We start from the raw sequence: 18,975 nt of genomic DNA, 5'->3' as shown, positions 1-18,975 counted from the left end.
GGAGGAGCGGAGCTGCCTGACGGCCAGCGCGGGCGCGGAGCTGAGCGCTAAGCTGGCCCGGCGGCACGACATCAACGAGGGCGCGGCGCAGCCCTGCCGGGCCGCCGTCTTCAACCCCTACACCGAGTTCAAGGAGTTCAGCCGCCGGCAGATCAAGGAGATGGAGCGCATGTTCCGCCTGTGAGTGCCTCGCGGGGCTCCGCCGGACCCCCCGCCGCCTTGCTTTACTTCCGTCCCCGTGTGTTCGGTGGGTGCGAGGAGGGCTGGACGCGGCCGTTGTGCCCGCGCTCCGCCTGCTTCTGTTCGGCCGCTTTCCCGGGGCCGGAGGTGATGGGCGCTCGCGGTGGCACCCGGCAGCTGTGACTTCATGGGGAAAGTAGGACGAGGAGGAGCACCTGCGTGTCCCCGTGTCAGGGGGACGAGCGCTGCGTGCTGTGCTGCGGGTGACGGCTGCTGCCTGCAGGTACGGCTGACCTTTGCTTGGCCTCGTCCAGCGTCCTGCTGTGCGCTCGGCGGGGCCGGCAGGGGAGCGGTGCTGCTCCTGCTGCGTGCCCCGGGGCGGGCCCGTGTCCCTGTGCCTTACACTCATGCTGCATGTCTGCCTTCGGCAGCTGAGCGTCCCCCGCAGCTCTGCTCGGCAGCGTTGTGGCTCCAACTGCAGTCTTGTTGGCCGGGCTTTGTGTTCCCTCCCGTGCACTTCAAATGAAGCTTGAGTGTGGCTTCCTCTTATCCTCTTTTCCTGCGATGGAGTTCCCCTCCTGTCAGGAGAGTTCATACTATGTTCAAGCAATGCAGAGTGCTGTTTGTGTAAGGCAAAGCATTTCTGCTTAACCAGGGCCGTGTTCCAGCTGTGCTGTGTGCTCTTCGTGCCCTGTCCCTGCGTTTGGGCTGTGTGTGAGTGCCTTTGTTACCTGTGCTTGTGTTTCCTTTTGGTACCCCAAATCTCTGCTCCCTGGGCCTGACGTTCCCAGCCTCGAGGAGGGGGCAGGGCTGGGGGTGAGGATGCTGCCCAGCACAGGGAGGCTGGGCCACAAAAGCACCGTGTGGGGTGCAGAGAGCTGCTTTGGCTTATAAGAGGTGTCTGCAGCAGGGTTTGTAACTTGTCAGGGCTTTCTCCTGTCTGAAAGCTGCCTTGAGCATTTCAGAGGCTGGGCCGAGAGACAGAGTTAGCTTGAATGCTTCCACTTCACAGCTCTGTGGGGTGTTGCTGGCTCCAGACAGGACTGTTGCTGCGGGAAACCTAGCTGTGTGCTTGTGGAGAGGCATTCATCTTTCTGAGTGCGCCGGAGGTCTTTGTTGTGTGGGCTGCTTTGCATCAGCAGCTGGGCATGGGGAGGGAGGTGCCTGGGCAAGATTTCTGCTCTGCTTGCTCCTGTGCCACTTCTGGCAGCTGGTAAAGGGGTACTGTGCGGTGTGGAGGGCTGGGATGTGGGCCTGTGAGGGCAGGAGGATGAACCGTGCTGGTTGTGCCTGTGGCCTAGAAGCTGAGGGTAGGAGCGTGGAGTGGGCAGGGATGCTGACTCGGAAGGGAACAACTGTGATTGGGGAAATAAAAAGTGGAAGAGCTGAATTGCAGCTGGATTTTTAGACAATGAGCTCATTAAATGCAGGCCCTACAAGTGGGGAATTTAGGCTTTGCAGTTGAATGCTAATCAGCGTTTCAGTGTAGTTGGGAAGCAGTGTGTGCCCTTTGAGGACCATTGCAGCTGAGTGCTGGTCAGCTTGCCAGAAGAGGATGGAGCTGGGCTGTGTGCTCCCATGGCCCAGGGGATGGTGGGTGTCATCCCTCCGGGCAGGAGGATAGAAAACCCCTGTCCTGCTGGTGGCTGTGCTGGATGCAGCTGGAGTTGGCTGCAGGGGATCTGGTCTTTGCTCCATCTGGTCCCAGCAACCTGTTTTAAGTATTGGCCAGCACCACGTGCTCCAGAAGGAGAGGAAATACTCCTCTTAATTCCTGCCTGTCAGAGCTAGAGTTAATGTGATTAAGGGTTTTATGCTTCATATGGCTTATTGGCCTCAGCAACAACAACCTAGGATTTTTCTTACTAATGTTAGAAAATAAGTATTTGACGAGCAGCATGTTGTCTTGTTACCACCAGATGCCAAGTTTCTGCTCTTGATTTCCCATCCCTGGGGTCTGGGGGCCAAGGGTTTGGTTGGGCTTGGCTCACCCTCCTGTTTGAGCCTCATATCCCTGTTCCTGTGTGCTTGAGGAGTGTCCCAGGTGCCAGCAGCAGGGTGCTGCGGCTGTGCCACCCCAGGGGCTGCTGCCGCAAAGTGTAGATGTGCATCAGGTGGCAACGGGAGCTCTTGGGGTGGGCTCTTCTTATTTTGGCAGAGGGACCAGGAAGTCTGCAGCTCAGGCTAATTATAATGCGACCTAATTAGTTGCGTGTTCTGACTGTGTGGTGATGCAGGTAACCACAATAACCTCTCTTCCCAGAGTCTTGCAAGCAGGCTCTGGGGAGCTCTGGAGTCCTGCAGCTCACCTTGCTGTGATCTCATCTGGGCAAAGGCAGCTTGGGGGCAGGTGTGTGTGAGTGAGAGCCAGGCTGTGCCTGGGCTGAGTGACCTCCCTGAGGTATGTGGTGGGGGAGGAGAGCAGCCACCAGATTAGTCTGCAGGGTGGGAGGAAGTGCATAAATTCCAGCGTTGCTGTTGCACTTAGGGAATTTCATGTGCTGCCCACTCATTTCATGATTGCCTCCTGCCTATCGAGTGGGGAAGGCTGTGGTCTCCCTTTGACCCCCTGAAGCAGCTTGAGAGGCCCGGGCTGGGTGTAGACTGGTGCTGCACACCCTCATTTGCCCCGGGATGGCTGTGCTCCTGCTGTGACCAGCTGTCCCTGATCTGCCACCAGCTGCCCGGTGGTCAAGGAGGTAATCCTGATGGAGACTTGGCTGCCCAAGGCCATGTCACTCCAGCTCTGCAAAGGAAATCTGTGTGTAGGAAGCCTCCATCTTGTCCTATCCCTTCAAGAGCAAAGCATGGCAGAGGGATTGGAAATCCTTGCTTGGGAGTTTGCTCCTGCCTCAATATGGTGGAGTTGTTATCAAAGCACTTGACATGTAAGGTGATACACAATGCTCAGAGGAAATCAAGTGCTGCTTAGGATTTTGAAATATTTAAGAAGAGATTATTACCACTTCAGCACCATTACTCTGATTTGTTTCAGAGCCTGTGTTAGGCCATTACAGCATGCGGGAGTTGCAGATCAAAGTACAGTTGCCCACAATGTGTGCAGCAAGCTCAGGTGCAGGGAATGTGTACAGGAAGGGCAGGTTTTCTTTCCAGTCTTTCTCAAGGAGAGTGAATATTTAGAAATTGCTCTTTGATCCTCCAGTATTTGGGATTTCTCGTTCAACTATTCTTTTCTTGTTCAGTGGTTTTCTTACTAAGACAAGTGGTGAGATAACAGCCAACTCAGTACTGGTAATGCAGTCCTCAGCTTTTCCTTTTTCCTTTTCTTCCTTACCCAGTCCTTTTATCTTCTGTGGTGTAGACCTTCAGCTGTGCTGCATAACACCATTGCAATGATTGTACTAGCACAGTAATTGTGCATGATACACTTCTTGCCCTTAAATAAGTCTTTTCAGTTAAGTATTGCCTCTTTCCTTCCTTGCCCCTATTTCTGCTGCCTCTTTCTTCCCCCAGTGCTCTAGCAGCAGGGAGACACTGCAGCCTGAGTGGAAGTGAGCCAGCCTGGGAATCTGGGTGCATCCTTGTTGCAGCAGATTTTGGCAGCAGCTCAGTGTTTTATCTGCTGCCAGGATTGTTACTCTGACTGTGCTGCAAAGCCTTACTGGGTCAGCCATGGTGCTTGTAGCTGTGTGCAGTGTCCCAGCTCATCCATGGGGCCACAGCTGCCCTGTTGCAGAAGGAGACCCACCACAGCCCTGCTGCTGACATGCTGCTGCAGCTGCCCCATCTCTGTGTGCCTGAGATGTGAGGTATCTTTGCCTGTCAGTGTGAGAGCCCCTCAGTAATGCTTGTGTGTTGCTAGGGTGAGCCTTGGCTGGCAGCCCGGGCAGCTTTGAGCACGAAGGGAGCAAAGCTCTGGTGTCATGGCAGGACAGAGGGTGACGGTAGGGCTGGTGAGGCAGCTGGGCACACAGGTGCTACGTAGTCCTGCTGTGCTGCTTCTGCAGCATAGGACAGGGTTGCTTTCAGAATGTTGGGATACGTTTAGGGGGCCAAACCTGCTCTGGTGCTCTCCTCCAGCTCTGCTTGTTACCTGTGCTATCCTTGCAGAGTGTCTGTCACCCTGCAGGAGCCGGGCTGCTGTGCTGGTGGTACAATAGGTGAGTGATGTCCCAGGGCCTGGCTGGAACCAAGGGTGCTGAGGGGAGCTCCCAGAAAGCAGTCGGTGTGCTTTTGGGTCAGGCAGAGGAGTGCTGGGACCGATGCTCCCCAGGTTCAGCTGTGTAACAACTGTGCTATGCCCTGTTGTGCCAAGTGCCTGCACCCGTGGGTGTGCAGCAGGGAATGAACGACACCTTCTCTCGTGCCCTATAAATATGTCTCTCCCTAAATAGTCTGGCCGTGCAGCTGTGTGGCGGTCATGTGGCTGTGCCAAGGTCCTAAAATACTCACGCTGCTCTGGGAGGGGAGTGGGGGTGGGGAGGGAATGCAGCAGTTTGCAGGGTGCTGCACTGCTCCACGCAGTCTGGGAGCTGCCATGTCCTGTTGGCTCTGGGAAGCTGATTCTGGGGGATGTGTGCCTGCTGAGCTGCTGCCCCTTGCCAGTGGCCTGTCCTGTGTTGAAGTGTTCCTCTGGGGCCGCCCAGCCCTGTGCACTGAACACCTATTGTGTGGCTGGGACTGCGTGCTGTTCTGCTGCCTGTTCCTCACAATCCTTGCTTTGTGCTGCCTCTCTGCAGGATAGTTGAGCCCTGAAGCTGTGCCCGGTGGTGAGGCACCCAGTGTAACTAGTTAACCCTTCTGGATGGTGTCTGCCCTCCAGGCTGTGTTGAGGTGAAGACAAGGCACTGAGGACCAGTGTTTGCCTGCAGCAGTGCCTGCATCACAGGGGTGAGATGGGCACAGTAAGTGTGGGCTCAGCACCTCCCCCTCCTTCTGGCTTCTCTGTTGCCCTTCTCTGAGCAGCAGCCCTTGTTTGAGGGCTGGATGTAGCTCTGCTTCCACAGCTAGGTAGAGAGCAGCATTGGCTTGTTAGGATAAAACAAACAAAAAAGCAAATCCTCAGAGCCCCTTGCCTTATCTGATCAAAGGTACTGCCTGTCCAGCTGTCTCTAGAGGAACAGCTCCATACCCTTTTCCCCGAACTTATAGGAAAAGCAGTCTGATACTTAAACAGGGAAGAGATTGTACTTAGTGCAGTTCTGCAAGAGCATCTCAGAGCTAGGTTTGGTTGTGCTGCTTACACATACCTTAAATTACTGATCGTTTCCTGCAGTGTGCCTGCTTTCCTGGCCTGTCAGCTCTGTGACCTGGTTTCTGCTCCAACAGAGGTTTCTCTCCTAGTTTTCCAGAAAGCTGTCCCATCTAGTGTCCTTAGGTTTGCTGGTTGCAGATGTGCCTGCAGGTTAGCAGCAGGGTCTGCAAGCCCACCAGGTGCATCACTTTAGTGCTCACAGGCTTGATACTTTGGGCCTCATGGTAGTAGGGGTACAGTACAAAAACTGGTTTGGGAGGTGGTGGGGCTGTCTGAAAAGCAGCAGATGCCTGGTGTGAAGGATCCCTACCCGGTGCTGTGGTTGGGCAATGCTGTGGCTGCAGCCCTGCCTTGCACTGCCTACGCCTGCATGCGGCCCAGGGCCAGCAGCTTTGTTCATGCTTTTTTCAGCCGCAGCTTCCTCTGCAGCTGTGAGGTTTCTCAGCTGGAAAGGGCTTTCTTCCAGAGTAACCACAATTGTGCAGGTCTTGGTCTGGGATGGCTGCAGCTCTCATGCTCTTTGGAAGAGAGCTAATAGTGAATGAGTGATGAGTGGAAGGATTTCACTAGCTCCTGCCAGAGAAGAGAGCTTCTGCACAGTTTGTAGGGCTTCATCTCTGAACAGCCAAAAGATAGAGCTGCATTGGGTTTGAGGTGGTGGGAGAAGACCAGGGCAGCAGCAGGCACTGCAGCAGGGTTGCGCCAAGCCAGACCTTGCCCCATCCTGCTGTGAGAGCCCTGGCTTTCTGTTAGACCAGAGCTGGCCATTGGGGTCCGACTCACTTTCTGATTTGGGAATGAATCTTGAAGCTTGATGTGGTGGGACTTTTCACTCTGAGTGAAGGCAGGGGCTGGCAGGGCTGGGATGAGGGATGGCTATTGTCTGATTACAGTAGAGTTCATCGCTTGTGTCTTTGGACTTTGAAACCCAGTAATGACTCTCATGGCTATGAAGTGCTGGGTATTTCTCTCCTGCTGGCAGTGGATGTCAAGGAAGGAACTGGTGCACAGTCTCAGTCTGAGAGCTGCAGGTCACTGCCTCCCTCCCTGTTTCTACCCTTTCCTCCTGCAAGGAGTTGTTTACAATCTTTTGTGCTCTCATGGGAGCATGGTCCTACTCCAGCCTTGCTCCTAGACCTGTCCCAAGGTGGGTATAAATTTCTTCTCCTCCCACTGCTGTCTTGCAGCCATCAGGCACCAGCCAGGATTACAGCAGTGTACTGTGCTTCCCTCAGCCTGCTTTTGTGCTCTGCCTCAGGGCACTGAATCAACAGCTGCCCTGAAGCAGAGTGCTTATGTAGTACAGAAGCATTTCAGAGAGAAGAGATCCTAACAGCCAAGTGGGTGTCTTTTGCTTACAAAGGAAGATAGTCTCCTTTGAGGGGAGGTTCTGGTTGGTCTGTGCACCTCCTTTTTCCTCTAAATGAGCTTGAGAGCAGGCAGCAGCTGGCTCTGGCATGCCTTTGCTGCTCCATGCTGGTGCATGGTGTAAACTGTGTGCAAATTAACTTCATGCTGGACACGTAAGTGGGAAGATGGAAATCCCAAGATAAGCAAGTTCCTCTTCTTTCTGTGTGGGGTGGTTTGGCTTGAGCTTCTGAGTACTTCCCTCTTGGAAGAGACAGCTCTGAAAGTGGCCTACCACTTCCCTGAGCTTAATATAATCTGTGTTGTACAGCTTCTCTCTGCTGCATGTGGAACTGCTTTGTGTTTTTTCATTTGCTCGGTTCCTCTTCTGGGAAAGATGCTCCTGGATACAGGGAATGATGAGGACTGACCCTCTCCCCTTCGTACCCCACAGGTATGATTCAGGACGGGATGGATACATTGACCTGATGGAGCTGAAACTGATGATGGAAAAGCTGGGAGCCCCACAGACCCACCTGGGACTAAAGAACATGATCAAAGAGGTGGATGAAGACTTTGATGGGAAGCTCAGCTTCCGTGAGGTAAGGTGGCATAGGTGCAGCTGTGGATGTGGTTGTGGGGTAGAAGGGAGGAAGCAGCCCTGTAGAACTGTCCCTTCCATATTCCTCCTACTGTGGGATGTGGTAAAGCAGCAGGTGGGCCATGGGCAGATCCAGATCTGAAGCACTGTCAGCAACTGTCTCCATTCTCATCTTCAAGTCAGCAAAGAGATCGGTTATTGCTCTGCTGTGATGCTACTGGGCATCAGTCGTGCTGGAGGAGCTGGGAGCCCTGCTGTGGGCAGGACAGGAGCTGCTGCTGGATGAAAGAAGAGAGGGTGCTTAGTCAGTGGCACTTGTGCAGTCAAGGGTACCCAGCCTTTATCACGGCAGTTATCACAACCTCCTATTGAATAACCTTACACTAGGCTTTGATTGCTGCCTGTATCAGCAGTGTGCATAACAGTGTGGCTTTATACGTTAACCAGCAGCTCCTCAGGCAGTACAGTTACTGATTTTTGCAGCAGTGGAAGGCTGCATGGCCATCCTGCTGCTCATCCCTCCAGGATGTGTTGGAGATAGGAAAGCCTTACTGCTCAGGACCTGTGGTACTGCTCAGGAGGGACTGTGCTCCTGCCATGCTTCTAGGGTGGATATTTGGTTTGGGGGGTGGGATGCAGAGCTCTCCACTAGAATATCTCTGGATATTCTTGATTTTGAAAGTGCCATTTATTTGAGGTTTTTTTTTTTTTTGAGGGGTGAGGAAAATGAGGATGCCTCTGTCCACCCTTTAGAGCTGTTGGGAATAACTGTGTATGCTACCATTCCTCCTACAGCCTTGCTTTGTCCCTTCTCGCACACTGTTCCCATTATTGCTCAGAGGAACACTTTCAACCACAGTGAGAACCTCTCTGCTTACACCTGAAGTTCTAAGCTGGCAGTTCCTCTGTGAAGGGAAGGGTACCTGCTCAGGCAGAGGTGAACTGGAGGTAGCAAAGAATCCAGTGGAGCAGGAAGAGCACAGTGTCCTTGGCTCTAAGTCACGCTGGGGCAAGATAAGCACTGAAGGCAGAACAGACGCACACCTGTGATTGCCAAACCTCTGCGTGCACTGGAGAAGCCCTCTCTGCTTTGCTGTGTGCTGCCTGGGCTCGCCTTTGGACTGGGTGAAGGGCTAGAACAGCTGCTGGATTGTGTGAGCAGTGCTGCAGATGCTTTCTGCAATGAAAATTAAGTGCCTTTATCCCCCAAGGCTCTGGGAGGTCCGGCCTGTGATGTCCTGGCATTGGTGTTTCAGCACAAGTGGTGGTGTGGCTCCTCTTCTGCTGCCACCTGTTTGGAGCACAGCCCTTTGCATGGCCACACGTCAGCTGGCATGTGCTGAGTGTGCTGCCAGCTCTTGGCACATGGCAGCAGCAGCTGGTGCTGTTGTTGTAGTTTGTAGCCAGATGCAAAAAGATGGGCAAGCAAACACAAGCCGGAGTGGTACACAGGCTGGAATGAGGCAATGTTACTGGCAGAGCTCTGGGGACAAATCACAGTCTTGGCAGGTACTCAAATCTTCCAGTGGTAGAGAGGAGCAGCGTGCTTGTTGTGTTGTTACAGAAGCACTGGGCAGAGGGCTGGCAGGAAGATGGGCTTTCCTGGTGGGTTAGAAGGCCTAAACCAGCCCCGTGGCCCTGCCCTGCTCCACTTCCTGCTAGTGGTGACTAGTGAGCACGTGGAGAGTGAGCAACTTAGACCACTCTGACAACGTGAGGAGAAACCCTATTTTAAATGCATGCCTGAAGTCAGCAGCATGCAGCTCAACTGCTGGAGGGCTCCTGTCTGTCTTTCCAGAGGATGTGTCCTGACAAACCTGCCTGAAAACATGCTGCTTGAGGCCTGGCCAGAGAAATACTAAAGTCCTCTTTCGTTTGCAACAGGTCACCTTTTTGTAGTTTCTTTGGGTAGTGCCATGTCCTCCCATTCTGTGTAAGCTGTTATCTGGAAGGCAGGCCTGTGTTGCTCTGTCTTGCTGCTGACAAGCCATTGGCGCTATTAGGAGTGCTGCTGTACTGGTGACTTCTGAGTCTGTCAATTTATCAACCATTAACTGCACAAGACTTCCTTTGCAACTTGAGCCAAGCAGTTGAGGCTTTGATATGTCATGTACAGCAGCAAGAGGAAAATCTTCAGGTTGTTTTTTTCATTACCACAGGAAAGCAGAGTTAATTGGTATAATAGTAATGGTTAATTCTAGCTGCTATCTACAGTCTGCCAGAATCCACCCACTTCCTCACACCCTCACTTATGTGCTGACCCATGTCATGTTTGCTAGCAGGGTTTGTGCCAACTGCAGCCTGGAGTGACACCACTTCTCTGGCAAGCAGTTCCAGGGGCACTGCTGCCAGCTGATCCAGTACCTGCCCTTGTGTCCTGGGGGTCAGCATGGCGTCCAGTGGGTTGCATGTCTGCAACATTGCTCTGAGACTTTTAAGTCTTTGCTAATGAATGATGTGAGGGTGAATATATCTCTTGCTTCCTATGAAGCTTGTGGGGTGGAAAGAGTGTGTCCTGTTGTACCAGTTTTTTAAGAGCTGGGTTTTTAAAAGTATAGCATTATTCACTTTGACTTCTCTTGACATTTCTCTGATTCTTAGCTGCATGTACCACATCCTGGGTCTTAGCAAGGGTGTGAAATGAGTTAGTTTCCTGATGGGCTCCTATGTCTGAATTTAAAAATTCTGATAGTGCTTGATGTTAAGTGAGGATTGATGCTTCAATAGCAAGTAACTGGTGAGGGTGGGCTGCAGGCAGTGTGCTGACATGCAGGATGAATCGTGAGATCTGGTGGAAACCAGAATGATGCCTGCATCGCAGGGTACTCAAAGGCTGGAGTTATGCTTTGTCCACTCGAGCTGGTGGCTTGCTCCTTGGTTTCCTTCTTAGCTTGCTTTCCTTGGCTGCAGCAGCCTGTATTCCATTGTAGGAATTGCTTCCCCATCCCCTAGTTTCAGGATGATTCATGCACACTCGTACTTGTGACTGGGTGTTTCCAGTCTCCTCCCCGGGCAACAGCTGTGCCAGACCTCAGGATTGTGCTGCTTTTGCTGCACTTGTCCAGTGCCAGGAAGTGGGACTTGCAGGGTGGAGCACAACTGTGAGGAGGAACTGTAACGACCTGCAGTGTGTGCAGCCCGGCCTGCCTGCTGGCTCTCCCTGCCCCTGTGCTCAGCAGTGGTGGCAGAAGAGAGGAACTAAGCCCAAACCTAGCGGATCTGAGCAGAATGAGAGCGTGTCTTGGGAAGGATTTAGTTTCTGTTCAGCAGAGCATTATTTGATTTGTTGCATGTTTTTTGGAGGGGAATAAGGTTTCTCCCCAAGCACAGAGTGCTTTCTGGCTATTTTGTGCTGAGTACACAAGGGGTTACAAGGCCGTTGCATGAAGCAAGGCCTGGTAATGCTGCTTCTGTGAGAGGGCAGCCAGCGCTGCCGTCATCTCCACACCCCTCCCCACGGGAATCTTCCCAAACTCTCTCATCTCTGTTGGTTTCTGCAAACAATTTGAGAGAGAAGAGAGGCTCTCTCAGTTCAGATGCTGGAACTCTGCTGCCCTCCTCTGGGATAACGCAGGCGCTTTCTGGAGGAGAAAGCCAAGTCCTAAAGTGGCAGGGATGTCGGGCATGCCTGTCAGATGGACTTCACAGCAGTTCTGTGTGGTATTTGCAGCTCTCTCCCCTGGACTGAAGCGCTGCAGCGATGCATTACTACTGGGCTCCTTTGGTACTGGGTGACTTGCTTCTGTCTGTGTTACTTCAGTGCTGACACCTCCTGGGGTGCCCAAGAATAGCAGGGAATTGGTTGTGTGAATTTGCTTGTCAGGTGATGCAGAGATCTTTATTTTTAAGCAGCTGTTTTTGTCCCTTTTGTGTGTGTTGTTTTTTTTAAGTGCTTTCCTCAATGGTAATATGGCCGATTCTTTTTCTTCTGCAATTTATTTGCCAGTTTGCACTCTGCTGTAGTTTGTTAAATGTCTTCAGTTCAGTGCAGGACAAAGGTTTCAAAACTATTTACTGTGGATGCTGGTACTCTCTTAAGTTAGCTCTGAGTCACCTCTCTTGAGGGCATGCCCCTGGTCTGACCTGACACGTATTAGAGAAGCTCTCCTGTGTGTTATTTAATGGGCACAAGAGAAATACCAGGGTGTTGCTCATTGTAGCTAAACCATTCCGGGTTTCCTGGAACATGCTGAGGCATTGCTCCAAGTACTGATTTGAGTAATCTTTCCTGTGTCCTAGACAAGGAACCAGTTGAAGTGACCATGTGTTATTGTTCCTGGTGCATTTGGCCTTAATTTTGTTTTTTTTCCTCCTATGCTGTGTGGATAGCAAGGCTTAGTAAGTATTGAAGGCCGAGTTGATGATGCTGGGCTGTCCCCAAATTGCTTTCAAGTGCACACCATTGCACTGATATCCTCCCTAGGGGAGTTGGACTGTCACCTCAGTACAGAGAGGCTGAGGTTGAGGCAAGGCAGTCTTAGTCCTGCTTTCATTCTTGTGGGATGTGGGGTCTCAGATCACAACAGTGGGGAAGCATTAGGGTTTGGGGATATTGAGGGCTGGATCAGAGCCCACCTCACAGTTGTACCAGGCAGGTAGGGATGGTCTCCTCTTGCTGTGTAGGAGTCCTGCAGCTGTGCTTCATCATGGCATCGTTCCATGCAAACCCTCTTTTCCTAAGAGGTTTTTCTCTTTAGTGCAGCAGGGCTATGTAGTAGAGCTAGGACATGAGAGTACAAGTTGCCATTTTTTTCTATAAAACCGGCTTCATTTCCTCTGAAATATCAATTCCTACCCCCCTCTGTCCCCCAGGTGGATATTTGTGCTGTTTGCATTTTAATTCTTCATCTCAGTGAAGAACTTGAATGTTTCTTCTGTCTTGATAGTTCCTGCTGATTTTCCATAAAGCTGCAGCTGGGGAACTTGAGGAAGACAGTGGACTGTTGACTCTTGCAAAGCTCTCTGAGATAGATGTCTCCATTGAAGGAGTCAAAGGAGCCAAGAACTTCTTTGAAGCTAAGGTATGTTGTACCAAAGACAGACATGAAACTGCCTGTAGAACCTGACTACCACTGAGATTCTAACCCTGCTTTTGCTTTTCAGTAGAAGATATTGTCTATTTTACCCCTAGCTTAAAGAATGTGTAACTTCATCTGGCCTTCACCTTTTTAAAATTTTTGTTTTTTTCCCTTCAAGCTTTATCTAGCTACACCATTCTTCTGTAGTTTAATCAACACTAGAATGCCTTCATCCAGTCTCTGCTGTGGGTCTTACCCTGATAGAGCTGACTGGACTTGGCTCCAGTGGCCAAGAGCTGTACGTGACCAGCTGGCTGACTTCTTTTAGAAGACAAAAGCATCCTGGAAACAAATGCATTGGGACTGACTTTCTCATTTTTCAAAACTTGACCAGAGAACTCAGTTCAGTGGTGTTTTGAAATATAGAATTTCAGATTCTGCTTGAATTCTCTCTTTCTTGAGCAGTTCTTTGTAACCTTTGGAATCAAAATTATTCCACAGAGTCCTGGTGCTGGCAGAAAGAGCTTTACACAATGAAGCTGACAAAGCACCCTTTTTGCAAGTTCTCTTGGAGAGAGAATAATCCTGTGTGCTTACATAAGAAGTTTTGTCCTGAGAGTGTAGCACAGCTATTGCACAGCAGATGTACTGAGATGAAAGCTGGAAAAACAGCCAGCGAAAAAAGTTTCTTTTGATCTGCAGATTATCTGTGGTATAGTATGATTATCTCAGATTTGGCTATGATTCAGAGCTGTTTTCTTCTGTAGTTTCTCCCACTGTTTACTCACAACGTTATGCTATGCTGTATGCTTGCAGAAATAATGCATTTGACCTAGTACTGACAGCATTGTTTTGGTTACTTGCTAGTGACTTATTAGTAAATGGCCTTTCTTTTACTGATGTCCAAGTCAAGCAAGCTAGCAAGTATTGGATGTAAATTCCCAAGTAGTGCAGTCTAATTAGTACTTGACCCATGCTTACAGCTTCCCATTAAGCAATGAGGGTGCAGTAAACAGTTTGGTGTTGCTCACTTAAGAGTAATCCAGACTTTGGTTCTGTCTCTGATGCAAAGCTTTTGTTTTTTCTTCCATGAAGGTTCAAGCCCTTTCTTCAGCAAGTAAGTTTGAAGCAGAGATAAGAGCTGAGCAAGATGAGCGAAAGCGAGAAGAGGAGGAAAGGAAACACCGCCGAGCAGCTTTCAGGGAGTTAAAGTCTGCATTTACCCAGTAAGCAGCCAGCCAATATGTGCTCTGGTTGCACAGGACTTGGTACGTTTTCCAGATCCAGGTTCTACCTGGAGAGAACAGCCTGGATCCTGCCAAGAAAGCTGTAACAGATTTTAGTCTTCCTCTCCTGAAGATCCTTCCGAGTTTCTAAGGACACAACTCTTGCAGTTACTATGCATTCGTAATGATGTGAATCAGAAGAGCTGTGTGCATGCTGTTTGCTTTGAACTGTCAGGAGTACATCATCCTGAAGTAGAAACAGCAGGTAGCAAATCATGGGTAAGCACTGACAAGTGTTTACCTACTTCATTCTTTCTCTTTCTGTACACTCTTCTCTTAACTTCCTTATTAATTCATTCCTTGCTTACATTCAAGTAGTGAGGTCTTGTGTAAAGCAGTGTACAAAGTACAGATTCACTTCCTGTATGTTTGTGCTGCTGTTGTCACACATCCTTGACTTATCAGTTGTCCTCAAAGCCCTGTGCTGCAGGCACTGAAAGCACTGTGAAGAGAGAAAGATAACTACTAGGGACAGGGATCAAATTAATTATTTCCTGTAGTTTTTTTTTCTGCCCAGCATGTTGGAGAGTCTTCCAGTTTTTCTTCTCTGAAGTGCCATACTAACCTTTCAATAAGATGCAGGATTTCTGAGAACTTTGAAGGGAGGAAGCTGGCTCTCTAAAACAAGGAATAGAAAACTGAGTTGCCTAATCACGTATCTTTCACATTCCATCATGTTTAGTGTACTATATGGCTTCACTGTGTTTTTCAGCCTTAGCTGTATCTGCTTTTAAGGGATATTGCCAGATGGATGACAAAATTGGATGGCACACAGGGTTTGTTTGTTTTTTTTTTTTCCAATTTGGATATGTGCTCATCCTGAATTATAAAGGTGGTGGTAGTGTTTGATTTCATTAGAGCCGTAACAGACGAAACCAGCCTAGCATCCTGAGCGATCCCTGCCCAAGAAGGGAAGGCCAGAGAGGTTTCCATCTTTAGCTGAATTGGATTTAGAGGGCTTGCACTGTATGTAGCTATTTCCTTTAACTCGCACAGGAAACTTGCCCACAAATGTTAAATACCTGATGCTTGTCTGGATATATGCTGTAGGTTATGACAGAGGGAAGCTGTGTTCCCTTGGAGAGACCTCTCAAAACGTGAATTTGCTCAAATTCTGTCTTTGCTATTGCCCCAGTTGGTGCATTTTTTTTTTTTCCTCTCCAGACCAAAATTCAGCAGTCATCTATTTCATTTGTCTGTTTTGCTTCTTAAACTATGAGCACTAAACTGTGAGCGTGGAATAACAAATAGAAAAACCTCTACTCTTTAATGTCAGGTGAAAGAATTGCTAAACAATTAAACTGTGTATATATATATCTTCACAGATTATATTTTATAAAATCACGCTTTTTTAGCAAATATTTATAATTAAATGTTTTTATACTTTACAACAAAGCAAATAATTTCATCTTTGATTATTTTTCCTGTTGCTGAAATGTACAAATAAAGCATCATTATCTCCAGTCTTGTCTCGTGATTACTTTAGGTTCCCAACTATATTATTTTGTTTATAAACTACTGTAGTGATCCCCACTCCACACTGTGCCAGTGTCTGAGCCCCAGAGCTCACCATCCTGATTTGGGTGAGTGAGGAAGTAGAGGAACCTCCTTGATATGCTTTTCCCTTCTATGCAGCAGCTCTGGTTTAAAGAGTTATGTTTGCAATTCCTCCGAAAAGAACATGGCTATGTAAATATTTGAGATACCGTCCATGGCTGAGTGTTGACAGCTGAACATTGTCAGCCTCCCCATATCTTAAAATAGCCACTGCATCCCAGCCCTGATAGTGCTCCAGCTGGGAGCTGGGCAGGTCATTTCAGCTACATTTTGCTTTGCCTTTTCTTTTCCTTTTATAAAGGGGAAGGAATACACGAGTCTTCAAGTGTGTCCAAGTGTTTTGGTTCTGTTCTTGCTGATCTCCTAACCTTTGCTGGCAGGGTCAGCATGGAGGGTTCAGAAGGAGCTTTAACTGTTTCATTGCAGGCACAATCAAGTGATGACATGGAAAGCATAAATACTTCACCCAGACAGATCTTTGATATGGCTTTGTTCTGTATGCTGTGGGCAGCTGATGCATTTGCCACATGTCTGTGTGCCCTTGGATCTCTGAGGTCAGGTAAAATTGGGATGATGGCTCCTTAGTCGTCACTTCTGTGGGAAAAGGGCAAAGCTGCAGCTCTTGAATTTTTGTTTCTCCCCAGGGAAGTGCAGTAAGACGCTGTTGCCTTGTATTAGTTTGCATGTGTAGCTGTGCGAGGGCAGCGGCAGGGTGTGTGGTAAGAAGTTCTAACTTCTCTTTTTAACAGATTTGAGTCAATTCTAGGTGACAAGTTTCAATAAGGAAATCAGTACTGTCTGGCCCTCACACATAGCTCAGGCTGCAAAGCCTGGAAGGATGGGTCTTCCATTTGGTTGTGCATTGGTAATAGGACAAGAGAGGCAGGTGACTCAACACAAACCGGGAGGATGTATAAACATGGGTAAAAGCTTGCTCTCAAAGAAGAGGATCAGCTATAAAACTTGCTGTCTGTAGCAAGCTGACTTTGCTTCTTAGTCCTTTCCTAAGAGGGTGCCAGTGTCCTGGATTAATTGGATTTTGTCCCAGCCCAGCTTTTTTTATGAGGTCATCTTTAGCATGCTGAGAGCAAGCCTGTCAGGTCTGTAGCTGTTCTGTTTGAGCTTTGTTCAATTCAGATGGGCGCTGTTAGTTGGCACTTTTATTCAGCATAAAGAGTAAATGTTTTTGGATGTACATGTACTTTGAAGTTGCAACATGAGTTTTGAAATCAGCTTTGCAAGAATTGACGTTGAGAAGTTAATTGCTCTTTAAATTGTTCTATTTTGCTGGCAATTACTGGACTAAATGACAGTGTAATTGGGTCATTCAGAAGTATTAAAGCTTAGCTGAATTTCTGAGCCAATACTTACTGGTTGACAATATGGACTTACACTTATTTCTCTATAATTAATACACTATAATTCTTGATGCTGTCATATCTTTATGCCTGATGTCACCACAATGGCTTTTAAAAAATCTGGAAATATCAGCTCTATTTACTGAAACGTGCCGGTTTGTCACCATTGACGTGCTACAGGTGACTCTGGGTGTGCTTGTGAGGGTAAGCACAGGTACATCATGAAAAATCTATTGCAGATGCAGGTCTTTCTCAGAACGGATGAAGACTTGTCTCCAGTCACCGAGCTCCTATAAGAGGAACTTCAGCTGATCCTTTATCCCTGGAGAATTTTTGTTTAAAATTTCCCAGAGAAGGAGATGTACAGCTGAGAAGTCGCGAGTACTTCAGCAAACACTGAGTTCTTAAATTGCAGTGTTTCTCACTGATATTACTGTGGTACTCGTTAGGACTGCAGCAGACACTACTTGATGGCAGAAGCTCCTACCTAAAAAGCTCGGTGTAGGCACACTCAAGAGGAAAAGGGAAACAATACAATGTGGGAGTATCTCGCCTCCAGGTTCTTTGTGGCATAGAATTTAGGCTTTAGCTGTGAAGATTAAGCTGACCAAATTGAATTGCAGCCTTATGGGAGCATCCAAATAAATCCTTGGCAAGGTGGATTGGAAGTACCGGAGTACTTCACTGTTGCTTTTCAAACTCAACTTGCCAAATCTAAGAAAGATGTCTTAAAATAATTGAGTGTGCAAAAGTAGCAGTGTTTATGTGGTACTCTTTCAGCACAAGCTATCTGAGGTGACAGATGCACTGAACTGACTGGCTTTAAAAATCACACTTGGATGTTCATCTGCCTGCCTCATCTGCTGTTCTTACCGTTATTTTTAGGGACGTGACAAATGATGATGGTTTCTCCCTCTCATGGAAGGCAGACACTGCTGAGACTGCTGTCTGACTCCTCAGGCAGAAAGCCCAGTATTTCAATAAACAGGGGAGCTGCTTTTCCAAATAACTAAACTGGAGATCGGGAAGGTAGATGTGAAAGTCTGACACATCTTTTGAGCTGCTTTATGGTGACTACTACCATTTCAAAGCTGTGCTTTATGCTCATAGCTTCCCAGCTGTACCGAGGGTTCTTGCTTTCATACTAGGTCAGGTGAAAACAACGGATCAATAAGGAATGCTTCTGGTTTGTTAGGGATGCCATTTCCCTGCACTTGGATTTTTAATAGCATGGATGAATTGACATGGCAATAAACAGGGCTCTGAGGTACATTGTGCCCTCAGTACCCAAGGAAATCTCAGCCTAGCCGTTGGGGTAATTTCATACACAGACAACATGAAGTCCTCTAATTAAACCATGCATTAACTTAACCACACAGATAGAGCTTTGAATTTTCATGACAATCTTCCCGTTCTGCTTGAATGAGAGCTGTGGAGGACTTAAGAGGCACTTACCATTACAATAAATCTGAGTTTCCTTGAGATATTTTAGAAAAAAAAGCTAAGCTCTACAGATGAGACATGTCAGACATTCTCCTCCTGAATTCTTGTCTCAATAACATCTTTGTATTAACGAGGGGGGGATCTCTAGGAGTGCTGAACTTCTCCCAGCTCAGATAAAGCTTGCCTTAGAACACATAATATTTTGGGTACTTAAATGCATGTTCAGTATGAATAATAAGGGACAGCTGCTTCTGTAGGGGAGCTGGAAGTTCTTATTGACAGCTTGCAATGCAGCGCTGCCTCTCTCCCTTCCCCAGGCCGTAATTAATACGGAGCTGTGTGACAACATGCAGGGGGATCAAACGCAGCCTGTCAGCGCCCAGCTCCTTGCCAGGCAGCTTTGCTTTAACCTATCAGCCTCCTAAGGGAGACATTTCTCTCAGGTTTCGGGTTGAAGAGGTCTGTGTCGCTCTCAGCCAAAACTAAACCTAAGGCATGTAACCCGTTAGCTCACGAGGAATCGCTCGCATCCCCTCTTGCATCATTTTCGGCCTCGGCTCGGTGACGAGCGGTTATTCGCCCAGCACAGGAGGCAGGAAGGAGATGGATGGTGGCTGAGGGCGCGGGGTGAAACGGCTTGTGCTGAAAGCAGGGCACCACTGACAGCCGGCAGCCGTGTGGGGCGATTCCGCACCCCGCGCTCATGTGGGCTTGAGGGCTAAAAATAAACCGGTATTTCTATCTGGAACTTTGCCTTGAGCTCCTGATGATTTTCCCTCGGGAGCTTCGGACCCGAAGGATGTACGCACGATGACCTTCCCGCGGGGCTCGGTGCTCGTGCCGCCGCGCACGGCGCTGCCACCCGCTCACAGGGCACGGCTGCGGGACAACGCGCGTCACCGCGGCCGAAGGCGGCTTCTAACGGGAAGCGCCGATAGGAACCGAGCGCCGGGAGCTCGGGCCGCGGAGC

At 49.1% G+C, this 18,975-nt stretch overlaps 1 protein-coding gene across 1 annotated transcript in view; it reads left to right on the top strand.

The window, feature by feature from the left end:
• Positions 1–15,110, top strand: part of EFHD1 (EF-hand domain family member D1) — a 15,450-nt gene extending 340 nt beyond the window's left edge. Inside the window, exons 2-5 of the mRNA XM_010716722.2 lie at positions 5–180; positions 7,197–7,344; positions 12,230–12,364; positions 13,457–15,110. Coding sequence (XP_010715024.1) covers positions 5–180; positions 7,197–7,344; positions 12,230–12,364; positions 13,457–13,591 — 594 coding nt within the window. The 3' untranslated portion in view covers positions 13,592–15,110. The remainder of the gene's footprint in view (positions 1–4; positions 181–7,196; positions 7,345–12,229; positions 12,365–13,456) is intronic.
• Positions 15,111–18,975: the final 3,865 nt, after the last annotated feature.

The sequence above is a fragment of the Meleagris gallopavo genome, chromosome 11 (genome assembly GCF_000146605.3).
Source record: "Meleagris gallopavo isolate NT-WF06-2002-E0010 breed Aviagen turkey brand Nicholas breeding stock chromosome 11, Turkey_5.1, whole genome shotgun sequence".
In the NCBI taxonomy this organism is placed as follows: Eukaryota; Metazoa; Chordata; class Aves; order Galliformes; family Phasianidae; genus Meleagris; species Meleagris gallopavo.
This window is presented reverse-complemented; position numbering and strand designations above follow the sequence as displayed.